Consider the following 12,908-nt stretch of genomic DNA (forward strand, 5'->3'; position numbering starts at 1 on the left):
GGCCCCGTGTCCGCCGTGGGCGTGACCGGTGAGTGGGACTGGGGTCTCCGTTTGCTCTCCCCATCTTCGCCAGCCCCTCTCTGCCCTGCCCTCTACCGCTCTTCGAAGCTATACCTCTAGCTTCACACCCTTCTGACCCCCTCACCTGAGAGAGGAGGAGGTGGAGACAGCTGTCCTCAGGCTGCGCTTGAAGCCTGTCCTTGCACAGCCTCCTTCCTCCGCTCCAGCCCCACTCAGTCCCCCACTCCTTCCTCCCACCCTGGCTGCCTCTCTGGCTTTTCCTGACTCATAACAGGCCTTGGATTTGGGCTACCTGGGTCTGAATCTGCCTCCAACTGGACTGTGTAGTCTCTCTTTCTTTTTATGTTTTTCGAGACAGGGTTTCTCTGTGTAGCCCTTGGCTATCCTGAACTAACTCTGTAGACCAGGCTGGCCTCAAACTCACAGGCCTTTGCCTGCCTCTGCCTCCCGAGTGCTGAGATTAAAGGCGTGTGCCACCTCTCCTGCTAATTTTGCTGCTGTTATGAATCATAATGTAAATATTTTTGGAGGTAGAGGTTTGTTGAAAGGGTCGTGACCCACAGGTTGAGAAGCGGTGGGGGGAGGGGTGGCTGGGTGTAGGGTAGGTGTGATCTACCTGCCGAGGTTGCCCTTGGCTGGGGCTGGGGTTGGGTGGAGGGATAGAGGAGGCGGTGAGAAGAGGCTGGTTTGCAGCCCGGACAGCCTGGTCCGTTCTGCCTGCACTCCTCAGCCTCCTCTGCTCTGTTGCAGCCTCTCTGACCACGGAGCCCCCGGCAGAGCTGCGCCTCGGGGAGCTGGCCGTGGTGGAAGTGACTTCCAGTACCGCGCGCCTGTCCTGGACTGTGGCCCAGGGCCCCTTCGACTCCTTCCTGGTCCAGTACAGGGATGCGCAGGGGCAGCCTCAGACCGTGCCGGTGAGCGGAGACCTGGGGGAGGTCACCGTCTCAGGCCTGGACCCCGCCCGCAAGTACAAGTTTCTGCTCTTCGGATTCCGGGATGGGAAGCGCCACGGCCCGGTCTCTGCGGAGGCCAAGACTGGTGAGCCAGCCTCCGCCCCCTTGTGGCGACTGTTGGAATTTCAGGTTCCCGCGCTCGGCATTCTGACCTTGGCCTTCGGTGACCCACTTTGTTTACCCAAATACAGACCTTGGCTCCCGCCTTCTCGCTGCCGTCCTTGCTCTGCAAGGGCAGGCTCCTGTGCTTTCCCTGCCGGAGGCTCTTTTATCCCTCACCCTGCCCAATTACCCACTGCTGACCACCAAGACCGGCAGCACCCTTCAAGCCGTCTCTGCTCTGCACTGAGCAGCCTCCTCTCCTCCCCAGACACAAAGCTCCTTCCCCGGCTTGGGGAGCTGACCGTGACAGGCGCGACCCAGAACTCCGTGGGACTCTCCTGGACGGTCCCTGAGGGTGAATTCGACTCTTTCGTGGTCCAGTACAAGGACAGGGGAGGGCAGCTCCAGGTGGTGTCCGTGGCAGCCAACCAGCGGGACATCACCATCCCGGGCCTGGAGCCCAACAGAAAATACAAGTTTCTGCTCTTCGGCCAGGCAGGCCGAAAACGGCTGGGCCCTGCCTCGGTGGAGGGCACCACAGGTGAGCCCTGCCTCCCGCCCTGGCACAGCTCCGTCCCCAGGGCCTTCCAGGGACTAACCCTCCCTTGACCTAAGAGCCAAGGTCCTCACAGCCAAGGCAAGCTCTGCTCCTGGGCCAGGCATGGCCTGAGCTTTTGTTTTGTGTTTAGTTTTTTGTTTTCCGAGACAGGGTTTCTCTGTGTGGCCTTGACTGTCCTGGACTGGCTTTGTAAACCAGGCTGGCCTTAAGCTCATAAAGATCCACCTGCTTCTGAGTGCTGGGATTACGGGCGTGCGCCGCCATGCCCAGCTTGACTGGGGCGTTTTATACACACTGTTTCCTTCCCTCCCTGACTACTGCCAAGGAAAAGGAGCTCTTGGGCTTGGCTGACCTTGGTTCAGAGACCAGGCCCACTCCTCGCTTAGCAGCAGTTTCTCCTCCCTCTCAACCCTGAGGTGGACAGGGAGGGCTTGACCCCAGAAAGCCGATGGAAAAATTTGGTGTTTTTGTGCCCATGACTCAGCCCCAAGGAAGGGGTGTGGCGGTTGATGACCCTTTCCTCACTCCCAGGTCCATGACTCACCCCAGGCAGACATTAGGGCCTGGAGCCCTCAGATACCCTAACCCTCCCCCAAGCCCCTTGTGACACAGCACTGTCAGCTGCCACCTTCACTTCCCCACAGTGGGACTGTGAAGGCCTGGCTGGGTCTTCGGGCCATGCAGGGACCCTTGCGTTTCCCCGTCCTCTTCCTCTTAACTGAATCCTTCCCACCCTCCCCTCAGCTCCCCTGGAGAAGCCACCTCAGCCTCGCCTCGGGGAGTTGGAAGTGGCAGGAGAGCGCTCCGACGCCCTACGCCTCTCCTGGACTGTGGCCCAGGGCCCCTTTGACTCCTTCCTAGTCCAGTACAGAGACAGGGATGGGCAGCTCCAGACGGTGTCCGTGGCTGCGGACCAGCAGGAAGCCATCATAGAGGGCCTGCAGCCAGGCAGGAAGTACAAGTTCCTGCTCTTCGGGCTCACTGGAGGAAAGCAGCTGGGACCTGTCTCTGCCCTGGGAGTGACAGGTGAGGAGGCTGTCCTGCCTGGTGGCAGCCGCAGGCCCAAGGTGTCTGAAGACGAAAGGACTGAATGAGGTGGGCGGGTGGGAGGGTCATCCAGAGGCAGAGAAAGAGAGTGTGTGTTGAGGCCGTGAGGGTTCCCTCTCGCCCTGCCCCACTCATCCCCTTATGTGCTGCTGCCCTGCCGGGGGCGGCAGACGAGAGCTGCCACACAAGTGCCCGCCTCCCGTTCTGGGACCCAGGTGGGAAGTCACCGGGAAGTCCAATGGGCAGAGGCCACTGACACCCACTCCAGAGTGGAGAGGCCAAGGACACATGCCTGGTGTGACCTGCCAGGCACACACACCGGCCAGTGCCAGCCTCGGCTGCTCTCAAAAGATGCTAAGGGTGGGGCGAGGGCCAAGCCTGAGGGGCCACTGCTGAGTTGACATGCCGTGCCGGGGGCTGGGAGAGGGGAAGTGAGTCCTGGCCCACACAAAGCAAGGAGCCGAGGAAGGACTGACAGACACAGCAGCTTCCCAGGCAGGAGAGCTGGTGCTAGTGTCAGAGAGGCCTCCTGGGTGGAAGGCCATGCTGCCAAGGCAAGGGTAAGGGTAAAACAAATTCAAGAACGGGAAGGTTCTAGAAGATGCCCCGGTCCCCTCCCTTTCCTCTTGGGCTGCTCTGCCAGGACTGTGAGGCGTCGCCAGGCCAGCCACATAACCATTTTCCTCTGAAGGGCAAGATGGAAAGGGCAGAGCGTGGCAGCCCCACAAAGGCCTGGTTTCTCCCATGCAGCCCCAGAAGAGAAGACACCAGCCCCAGACCCCTCTGAGGCCCCTGAAGCACCCCGCCTGGGGGTGCTGGAGGTGACGGAGGCGACCCCAGACTCCCTGCGCCTCTCCTGGGCTGTGGCCCGTGGCCCCTTCGACTCCTTCGTGGTCCAGTACCAGGACACGGAGGGGCAGACCCAGGCCCTGCTTGTTGATGGAGACCAGAATAAGGTCCATATCACGGGCCTGGAACCCAAGACCTCCTACCAGTTCTTCCTGTATGGCCTCCGAGAAGGGATGCGCTATGGCCCTGTCTCTGCAGAGGGCACCACAGGTAAGGCCAGGCCCGTTACCATCCTAGTCTGGGCTAGGAAGGGTACAAGGTGGCCACCACAGGGAAGGCAGGAGGAGGCGCCCTACCCCGCCCTGCCTCTCCTCCTAGTCAGGCCACTGAACCACCCCCACCCCCATTCCCCGTGTCTCTGTTCAGCCACTAGCCCAACTTTCCTGACCAACGGCTGGGGTAGGGTGGCAGAGGTGATGGGCTCCGGGCTTTGGCACTGTGTCCTACCCACTCCCCACAGATACGGCTCCTGCAGGCCAGGCCTCAGGGGACCCCAGCCTGTCCAACCTGTCGGTGACGGATGTGACCACCAGTTCTATGCGGCTAAGCTGGGAAGCCCCACTTGGGGCCTTTGACTCCTTCCTCCTGCGCTTTGGGGTCCCCTCCCCAAGCCTCCTGGAGCCGAGCCCGCGCCCTCTGCTCCAGCGAGAGCTGATGGTGCCGGGGACCAGGCGCTCGGCTGTGCTGCGGGACCTGCGCTCCGGGACCCTGTACAGCCTCACCCTGTACGGGCTGCGCGGGCCGCACAAGGCCGACAGCATCCAGAGCACTGCCCACACCCTCAGCCCAGGTGAGGCCCCCAGGGGCCTTGGTGCTTCGGAGGGTGGGAACCAGCCGGCGAAGGGCGTGCGGTGAGGCAGCAGAGGGGGGAAGGGCGAGTGCCGCCCCGGGAACCTACCCGAGGGGAGCCCGAGGGCCCAAGGCGCTTGGGCAGGAGCCCGCCTGTCCGTGCCCTCACCACTGCACCCACCCCGTGCCACCCTCAGTTCTGGAGAGCCCCCGAGACCTGCAATTCAGCGAAATTGGGGAGACGTCGGCCAGAGCCACGTGGGTGCCGCCGTCGTCCAGGGTGGACAGCTTCAAAGTTTCCTACCAGCTAGCAGACGGAGGTGCCGGCCCTGCCCGCCGCGTCCTCCCCCCTCCCCCCCCCGCACATCCCCGGCTGCTCCCAGGCCTCCTGGGTGACCCCGGTTCCATCCATGTTTCCAGGAGAGCCACAAAGCGTGCTGGTGGATGGCCGGACCCAGACCCTGACCCTCCAGGGGCTGACCCCAGACACTCGCTACGAGGTGACGGTGGTCTCCGTCCGAGGCTTTGAGGAGAGTGAGCCTCTCACCGGCTTCCTCACCACGGGTAAGACAGGCTGGCACCAAGACAGGCAGAGAGAGCAGGGTGGGGGAGGGGGAGGCCAAGGGGACCCCGGGGCTGCAACCTCCCATGAGCGAGGGGCCAGCGGGGTTGAGGTTACTGGAGTTGGGGCACCTCTGAGCTCCCTGCTTCCTCCCAGTTCCTGACGGCCCCACCCAGCTGCGTGCGTTAAACTTGACCGACGGGTCCGCCCTTCTACACTGGAAACCCCCCCAGAACCCTGTGGACAAGTACAACGTCCAGGTCGCATCCCCCGGGGGTGAGAGTGATGGCGCCCCCGACTTGTCTGAGATGGGGTTGCGGTGGGGTCGGGCGACAGCACGGATGGGCAGGAGCTGACGCCCACCGCCCCTCCCAGCCCCGCCCCTGCAGGCCTCCGCGCCTGGCAGCGCTGTGGACTACCCTCTGACGGACCTGGCCCTCGACACCAACTACACAGCCACCGTGCGTGGCCTCCGGGGCCCTAACTTCACCTCCCCAGCGAGCATCGTCTTCACCACAGGTCCAGCCGGGGCTGGGTGGGGCTGAGCCACAGCGCGGAGCCAGGGACCGCACTCGGGCCTCATCTCCGTCTCTTGCCATCTTCCCTCCCCTTCCAGGACTGAAGCCCCCCCAGGACTTGGAGGCCAGGGAGGTGACTCCTCGGACAGCCCTGCTCACCTGGACAGAGCCCGAAGTCCCCCCGACAGGCTACCTGCTCAGCTTTGACAGCCCTGGGGGGCAGATCCAGGTACCCTGCTCCTACTTCCCCGGCGGCCTCCCTAGCTCTCCCAGGAAGTCTCCTTCTTGCCCTCTCCTGACCTGCCCTTGTCTGTCTCCAGGAAATCCTGCTTCCAGCAGGAACCACCTCGCACCGGCTCCTCCGCCTCTTCCCCTCCACCTTCTACAGCGCCCAGCTCCGGGCAGTTTGGGGCGAGAGCCTCACACCTCCTGTGTCCACTTCCTTTACGACTGGTACCGGCTCCGGGGTTCGGGCTTGGGTGGGCAGCTGGGGTGTGAGTTTGGGGGCAGGCCCTCCTCCTCCTCCTCCTCCTCCTCCTCCTCCTCCTCTCTGCAGGTGGGCTGCGGATCCCCTTCCCCCGGGACTGCGGGGAGGAGATGCAGAACGGAGCCAGCGCCTCAAAGACCACCACCATCTTCCTCAACGGCAACCGAGAACGGCCTCTGGACGTGTTTTGTGACATGGAGACCAATGGGGGCGGCTGGCTGGTGGGTTCCGTTGGGAGCCCTGGCACCTGTGTGGCACAGGGGCCGATGCCCGGGAGCCGAGGCTGATTCCGCCCCCGCCTGCTTCCCAGGTGTTCCAGCGCCGCATGGACGGACGGACAGACTTCTGGAGAGACTGGGAGGAGTATGCCCACGGTTTTGGAAACATCTCCGGGGAATTCTGGCTGGGTCCGTGCCTCCTGGGGCTGGGGGAGGGGTGGCTGGGCACTGCCCTGGAGCCCAGCGCCCTGACGGAGCATGCCCCGCCGCAGGCAACGAGGCCCTGCACAGCCTGACGCAGGCCGGAGACTACTCCATGCGCGTGGACCTGCGGGCTGGAGCCGAGGCCGTGTTCGCCCAGTACGACCTCTTCCAGGTCGACTCGGCAGCCGAGAACTACCGCCTCCACCTGGAGGGCTACCACGGCACTGCGGGTGAGGCTGGGCTCCCGGGGTGGGGGGCGGCCGGGTGGCCGAGGCTGGGCCCCCAGGGGTGGGGGCGGGTGGCCGAGGCTGGGCCCCCCGGGGGGGGGGGGGGGGGGGCCAGGGGGCCGGGGCTGGGCCCCACTGCCCCCCCCCCATCCCCGCAGGCGACTCCATGAGCTACCACAGCGGCAGCGTCTTTTCCGCCCGTGACCGAGACCCCAACAACTTGCTCATCTCCTGCGCTGTCTCCTATCGCGGGGCTTGGTGGTACAGGAACTGTCACTATGCCAACCTCAACGGGCTCTACGGGAGCACAGTGGACCACCAGGTGGGGGCCGCGGGCGCGGCAGGGTCTGGGGGACCCAGGCCGGGGCCTGCGCCCGTGAATGACCCTCTGGGAGGTCCTCTGGGCAATGCCACAGTTAGGCCAACGTCGCTGAGGAAACTTGAGAAGACTGTTTATTAGGGGGGTAGAAGGCACCAGCTCAGGGCACGTGGGGCAGACGGGTGGACCCTGGGAGTCACCTACAGGAGCAGGGTGGGCGAATGAGGGGCGCTGACGGGACGCCGGCTTGACTCTCTCCCTTGACAACCCTCTCCCCAGGGAGTGAGCTGGTACCACTGGAAAGGCTTCGAGTTCTCGGTGCCCTTCACGGAAATGAAGCTGAGACCCAGAAACTTCCAGAACCCCGCCAGAGGCAGCTGAGCCTGCCCCACCTCATTCACACCCTGAGCACTGAGGGTTTGTGCCCGGAGAAGAGCCAGTGCGCCTCTACTGTGCCCAGCTCGCCGAGGAGGCCTTCTCCGCCACAAACTCACAGCACCATGTTTACAGGGGGGAGGGGAGGGGGATGGAGCAATAAAGGAGAAACTGAGGCACGAGGCTGGTCCTGGTCCTATTCTGTCAAGGATTTCTGGCCCTGGTCTTGGGACGCCCGGTTCCTGGGCTGCAGCCGCACCTGGAAGGGGTGAATGGAGAGGTTGACCCCAGAGTGAGGCGGGGGCTGCAGTGAGGGCAGGGCGCCGCCGGGGGGCGGCAGCAGCGTGAAGGCCTGGAGCAGGCGAGCCAGCACCACGAAGAGCTCCAGCCGCGCCAGAGACTCCCCCAGGCACACGCGCGCCCCGCAGCCGAAGGAGACCGTCCTCAAGTTCCTGCCAGGCTCCAGGAAGCGATCTGCGGGCAGTGGACACACGGCTAGGGCGGGCTGTCCCGGCCGAGTCCCGGCCCCTTCCACCCCCCAGCCTGGCGTCCTCCTACCGGGCCGGAACTCGCTGGGCAGTTCCCAGACCATCTCGTCCAGGTTGGCGCCCTGGATGTTGGGGATGACAATGGTGTCCTTGGGGATGTCGTAGCCAGAGATGCTGAGGGGAGGTGGAGTCAGGGGCCGTCCAGAGCCGGGCGAGGCCTTCCTCCCTCAAAACCCCCACCCCAGGCAGTCACCTGCTGTCCCGAGTGGTGCGGTGAGGCAAGGCCAAGGGCACCACGGGCCGCAGGCGCAGCACCTCCGAAATGGTGGCCATGAGCAGGGGCAGCTGTGCCCGGTTCTTGTACAGGAGCTGGGAGCCGGGGCCCAGCTTGAGGTCCAATTCCTCCTGCAGTCGCTTCTGGATCTGAGAAGAAGGGGCGAGGCTGGCATCTGGGGACCAAGCTTTGCTCAGGTGGCTCACAGATGCCTGCCCCTCCCTCCGGCCATCTAGCCGAGCCCAGGGCCCTCTGTGAGCACAGCCCAGGCCGGGCAGTGGAGGGCGGGGCCTTGCTCTCCTCACGAGGCACCTCGGGGTGATGGAGCAGGAAGGCCACGGCCCAGGACAGGGTGATGGCCGTGGTCTCGGTGCCTCCGAGGAGGAAGTCCATCGCCGAGGAGTGCACATGCCCTTCGTGGAGCCGCCCCGCGCCCCTTTGCTCGTCCACTTTCTGAAGCATGTAGTCGGTCATGTCCTTCCACCGGCCTTCGACCAGGACGTCCTGCAGGGGTGGGGGGGCAGGCCAGGCATTGGCTGGGGGAGGGGGAGCAGGCTAGGGCCTGCACGCGCAGAAGCTGCGACGCCCACCTTGTGCTGCTTCAGCTGCTCCCTGATGATACAGCCACAGCCCTCTTGGAGCCGCTTCAGCTTCTGGAGGCCTGGATTGGGGAGGAACTGGGGCAGGGAGGGGAGTCAGCCGCAGGAGGGTGCGCCCTCCCCCAGCCCAGGGGCGTCCGAGAGCGCGGTGCTTCCTCACCCTGAAAAGGGGAACAAGATTCAAGATTTGGATGGACCAGTGGTTCCAGGCTTGCAACAAATCCTGCACGAGGCTGTGGACGGTGTGCAGAAGAGTGCTGTCCTGCCAGGAGAAGAGGGCATGCTCGGAGCCCAAGGCCAGGGGAGGGCTGGGAGGGGCTGAGCAGCACTGACCTTGTCTCCGAACGTGAGGTGCCAGATAATGGAGCACGTGAGGAGAGAGAACTCCCTGTCGATGGCCACGGGTCGGCCAGCCTGGCCTCTCATGCGCTGTGGGGACAGAGCAGGGCTGGGGTAGAGGGGAGCCGACCCCGGGAGGGTCAGGACGCAGGGGCCCAGTCTCACCTCACAGAATTCCTGGGCCAGCTGCTCCACCAGGGCCTCCATGGAGTCCCGCATGCCCATCATCAGGGCTGAGCGAGAGAGTTTCTTGTGGTCCTTCCATGTGAGAGAGTAATCCCCCAGAGACAGATCAAACTCCAGGTTTTCTGCAGGAGGGATGGTGGAAAGAGAGGCTGCCACCAGCCAAGGAAGCCAAAGGCCTGACCTGCCTCCCCCAGACCAGGAAGTAACCTCATCCCAGAGCAATGGCCACACCTAGCAGGTCTCTGTGAATCTGAGGCCAGCCTGGTCTACATAGTGATTTTTGGCCCAGCAAGGGCTACATGGTGAGCTACAATCTGAAGAAGAAGGAAAATGAGGAGAGGGAGAGAGGGAGAGGAAGGAGGAGGGGGAGAGAGAAAGGGGGGGGAGGAAGGAGGAAGAGGAGGAAGAAGAAAAGAAAAAGAAGAAGAAGAAGGTGCCCCAGCCCTTACCATACAGTATCCAGGGTCGGCCAGCAAAGTCCATCCACTTTTGGATCAGGGCCTCCTCAATGACTCTGTGAGAGTTCAGCACCACCACATCTGTGGGAAACCGCAGTGCCTGTCAGCCTGTCAGCGGGGAAGGACGGGCCACAGGCAGGCAGAAGGCTGGCTCACCTTGCAGCCCCAGGCGGATCCTGTAGATGGGCCCGAGTTTCTGAGTGAGGCGGAACAGGTAGATGGGAAGGTGGGGCTGCAGACCATGCAGGAATCCGGGGACGAGAGGCGGGAGGTGGAGATTCGAGGGTCTCCGCTGGCCCCACAGCCAGCGGGCGCCAGCCAGCAGCAGCAGCAGCAGCAGCAGCCCAGGTAGCACCATGGCGGAACTTGTGCAGGGGCCCTGGCCTGGCCTTTTATAGCCCCTGCTGGCAGCCAGCCTCTCTGCTGTGGCTCAGATCCCTTCCCACACAGAGCAGCATGTTTTCAGATTTGCACAAAGCCGTCAGCCTTGGAGAACCCATGAATCAAAGGTGGGACCATCCATCAAGAAGAAAGGAAGAGATGCAAAACCCTGACCTTTCCATATCACAATCCGTTTCCTGACTCCGTCCGTGTCAGCCAAGTGGACCAAGGAGGCCACCCAAGCCCGCCCTTCCCCCTACACCTCACCTTGGAGTGAACGTGTCCCAGAGAAAAGAAATAACTGGCAGCCCCGGCCCAACAGGCCTTTTGGGTTTACCTATAGTCCCTGCAAGTATTTTATTGTTGTTATTATTACATATTTTCGTGGTTGTTGTGATGCTCGTGGTTGAACCCAGGAGCTTCTACGCTGGCGGTGAGCCCCCCACTAGCTGCAGTCCAGCCTTCTGCCTGCTCTCCTGTTAATTTTGACACAGGGTCTCACGGAGTTGGCCAGGGGGCCTTAACTCTCTGTGTGGCTCGGGCAGGCCTCAAACTTTGAATCCTCCCGAAGCCTCTCAAATAGCTGGGATGACAGACGTGAACCACCTGCTTCCCTGTGCAATTCCTGGCTTCCGTTTGAGGCTTTTGGTGGGGGTGGGGGCTACATGTGTGTGCCTACATGTGCCCATGTGTGGAGGGCCAAGGTCAGCCTTTGGCAGTCTGTCCAGAGGAAGAGCCCAGAGCTCCCTGCTTTAGCCTGGCAGGCTGGCTGCTGAGCCCCGGGGGTCCTCCTGTCTCTGTCTCCTCATTTCTGGAATGACAAACGTGTGCCATGAGGCTGGAGAGGTGGCTCAGTGGTTAGGAGCACTGGCTGCTCTTGCTGAGGGCCTGGGTTCATTCCCAGCACCCACACAGCTCACAGCCTTCTGTAACTCCTGTTCGGAGGTTCCAGCGCCCTCTCCTGGCCCCTGTGGGCACTACATGAACATGGTGCCCATGCATGCCAACAAAACACAGGCTTTCTCTGGTTTAGTTTTACATTTATTTTAGTTTATGTTGTATGTATGTGTAAAAACAACAGAAAAACAAGCAAGCACAACCTATGGGCCACCACAAGCAGACTTTCTTGAAGTCAGTATGTAGCCAAGGATGACTTTAAAGTGACTCCTCTGTTCCCGTCTCCGACGCCGGGATTACAGGCATACACCCCAGTGCCTGGCCCGGGGCCTCCTTCACTGTCACAGAGGTCTACAGTTAGGTGTGGTGGTGCTTGCCTGTAATCTCAGCACTCGGGAGGCAGGGGCGGGAGGGTTGAGCCTGAGCTCAGCCTGGGCTAGACCTGAAAAGGCTCAGCGTTAGTGTTTGCTTCACACTGAGGGGCTGGTTCCACCCCAGCACCACACAAAACAGTGTTCAGAAGACAAGGGCCACAGCACAGTTTTTATGCTGCTTTATTGGGGTTCTAATATCTCTATCCCCTTTCCAACTCCCCAACTCTAGGTATGAGAGAAAGCGTAGTGGGGAACAGGGGCTTAGGTCTCTTTAGACTACTTCCTGCTGGCTATGGCCTGAGATGTGGAGAGCCTGTCTTAAACAAAACAACAGCAACCATGGGAAGGGAAGTAGTCACCTGCCTCCGGTACTGGCTCTCGCCTCTCCCAGGGCACAGGAACTACCTAGTCTCATTCTGTTCCCAGTGATGAACTCCAGGGATCAGCAACTATGATTCCGGTTCTGGTACCACTGGGCAGGACAAGGTATGACAGGTGACAGATGTCTGTGGGATGGTCAAATGGCAGATTTATCTGACCTCAGTAAATTTGTTTGGTTCAGTTCTAGGTCATCCTGGAATAAACACCAAGTTGGCAGAAGTCTAGGCCGACAGGGTTGGAGGGGGGATTCCCCTTGAGAATTCAGGAACAACACAGTCAACCTTTGGCCTGTTTAAAATCAGTACCGGGAAAATGACCATCAGACCTGAAGGTTGCACAACTCCAGAAAAATTGCCTAATACCACAAATAACAAGGTCCACAGGCTCACAACTAGCCATGACACAGTACAAGCCAACAGACCCCGCAACTAAAACGAGCAAGAATTGGACAGCGTGCTAAAGATGGGAGCTGTCCCTAAGGGCACAGTGACCATGACACCCAGCCACAGGGTACTTGAGGCCCTGGCTACTGGGCTCCCATGTGGGACCCTGCTGTTAAGGCTGAATGCTAACTAGCTGGCATTTCCGGATAGCCTCTGAGCTCGGCATCAGATGACTCCCTTCCTCAGCTGGGTTCCCTCCTCTAGAGCCCAGATCCTCTACAGAGTGTCACAGCCCGCAGGGAGATTACAGCCCAACCCTTTCCCACTAAGAAACCTGCTCAGGGTGCACCTGGGATTCCTGGAAACACCCGCCTGTGCTGAGATGGCTTGGTGTCTTGGGTTTCAACCAATGGCCTTTAACCGTCCCTGGTGTTCTACTCCCACCCACAGAATGATCCCCGCCCCTTCTTACAATAGGGCTGTTCTGTTAAATAAATGGAGCGTCCCTGGCACCTCCAGCCCTATGGTATCAAACACATTTACCCTCAAACCCCTTCCTACCGCCCAAGGTTTGTAAGTTCCCAAAGAATTCACAGCTTGACGCTGGGGCTTGTGGTTGGGGGCAGTAAGCCACGCGCTGCGGACTCTAAGGTGTGTCAGCGCAGATGCTGTCACCTCTTTGCAGCGTCACTCCGCCCCCTGCAGCGTCTGTCTTCCGGAGCAAGCAGCTGGCTGCGCCTGAAGCACACTTTAGTTTTGTCTTCCCAGACAAAACCGGGGTCCCACCTCTGCCTCTCTGTTTCAGAGCTCTGGAGCTCTCCGGGAGCCTCTGTTAGCAGCAGCAGATACTGGTTTCATGTTCCATGAGGCCTGAGCTTCCTGGGAGAGTACCCGACAAAGCCCAGGCTCCTGCCAGAT

The 12,908-nt window shown here is 61.5% G+C and overlaps 2 protein-coding genes across 3 annotated transcripts in view; one reads left to right on the top strand and one right to left on the bottom strand.

Annotated features, from left to right (window-relative positions):
* Tnxb (tenascin XB) overlaps window positions 1-7,410 on the top strand; it is a 32,938-nt gene extending 25,528 nt beyond the window's left edge. Inside the window, 17 exon segments of the mRNA XM_055591992.1 lie at window positions 1-28; window positions 772-1,059; window positions 1,345-1,617; window positions 2,380-2,661; window positions 3,433-3,741; window positions 3,992-4,321; window positions 4,518-4,640; window positions 4,741-4,884; window positions 5,039-5,158; window positions 5,258-5,401; window positions 5,499-5,629; window positions 5,721-5,853; window positions 5,957-6,108; window positions 6,198-6,294; window positions 6,378-6,539; window positions 6,695-6,858; window positions 7,135-7,410. The exon segment at window positions 1-28 is cut by the window's left edge and continues 6 nt beyond it. Of these exon segments, the coding sequence (XP_055447967.1) occupies window positions 1-28; window positions 772-1,059; window positions 1,345-1,617; window positions 2,380-2,661; window positions 3,433-3,741; window positions 3,992-4,321; window positions 4,518-4,640; window positions 4,741-4,884; window positions 5,039-5,158; window positions 5,258-5,401; window positions 5,499-5,629; window positions 5,721-5,853; window positions 5,957-6,108; window positions 6,198-6,294; window positions 6,378-6,539; window positions 6,695-6,858; window positions 7,135-7,236 (2,982 nt within the window). The 3' untranslated portion in view covers window positions 7,237-7,410.
* On the bottom strand, window positions 7,411-9,932 carry LOC129665366 (steroid 21-hydroxylase). Of its 2 annotated transcripts, XM_055591989.1 has the most exons (10): window positions 9,731-9,932; window positions 9,566-9,655; window positions 9,096-9,265; window positions 8,919-9,020; window positions 8,752-8,853; window positions 8,583-8,669; window positions 8,305-8,496; window positions 7,972-8,141; window positions 7,789-7,892; window positions 7,411-7,704 (listed from the first exon to the last, which is right to left on the bottom strand). In XM_055591989.1, the coding sequence occupies exons 1-10, from the start codon at window positions 9,930-9,932 to the stop codon at window positions 7,427-7,429; spliced, it is 1,497 nt and encodes a 498-aa protein (XP_055447964.1). In that variant the 3' UTR covers window positions 7,411-7,426. The 2 variants fall into 2 exon arrangements, with proteins under 2 accessions (XP_055447964.1, XP_055447965.1); XM_055591990.1 differs by lacking the exon at window positions 9,566-9,655 and having other exon boundaries at window positions 9,096-9,238.
* Window positions 9,933-12,908: the final 2,976 nt, after the last annotated feature.

This window comes from Psammomys obesus, unplaced genomic scaffold (assembly GCF_907164565.1).
Source record: "Psammomys obesus unplaced genomic scaffold, mPsaObe1.curated_primary_1811, whole genome shotgun sequence".
NCBI classification, from domain to species: Eukaryota; Metazoa; Chordata; class Mammalia; order Rodentia; family Muridae; genus Psammomys; species Psammomys obesus.

Coding starts and splice junctions, on each gene's coding strand:
- LOC129665366 (XM_055591989.1), bottom strand. CDS start 9,932: ATGGTGCTACCTGGGCTGCTGCTGCTGCTGCTGCTGCTGGCTGGCGCC. Junction 8,497..8,582: donor AGCAGCTGAAGCAGCACAAG/GTGGGCGTCGCA, acceptor CCACCCCTGCAG/GACGTCCTGGTCGAAGGCCG. Junction 7,705..7,788: donor GCCCAGCGAGTTCCGGCCCG/GTAGGAGGACGC, acceptor CACTGCCCGCAG/ATCGCTTCCTGGAGCCTGGC.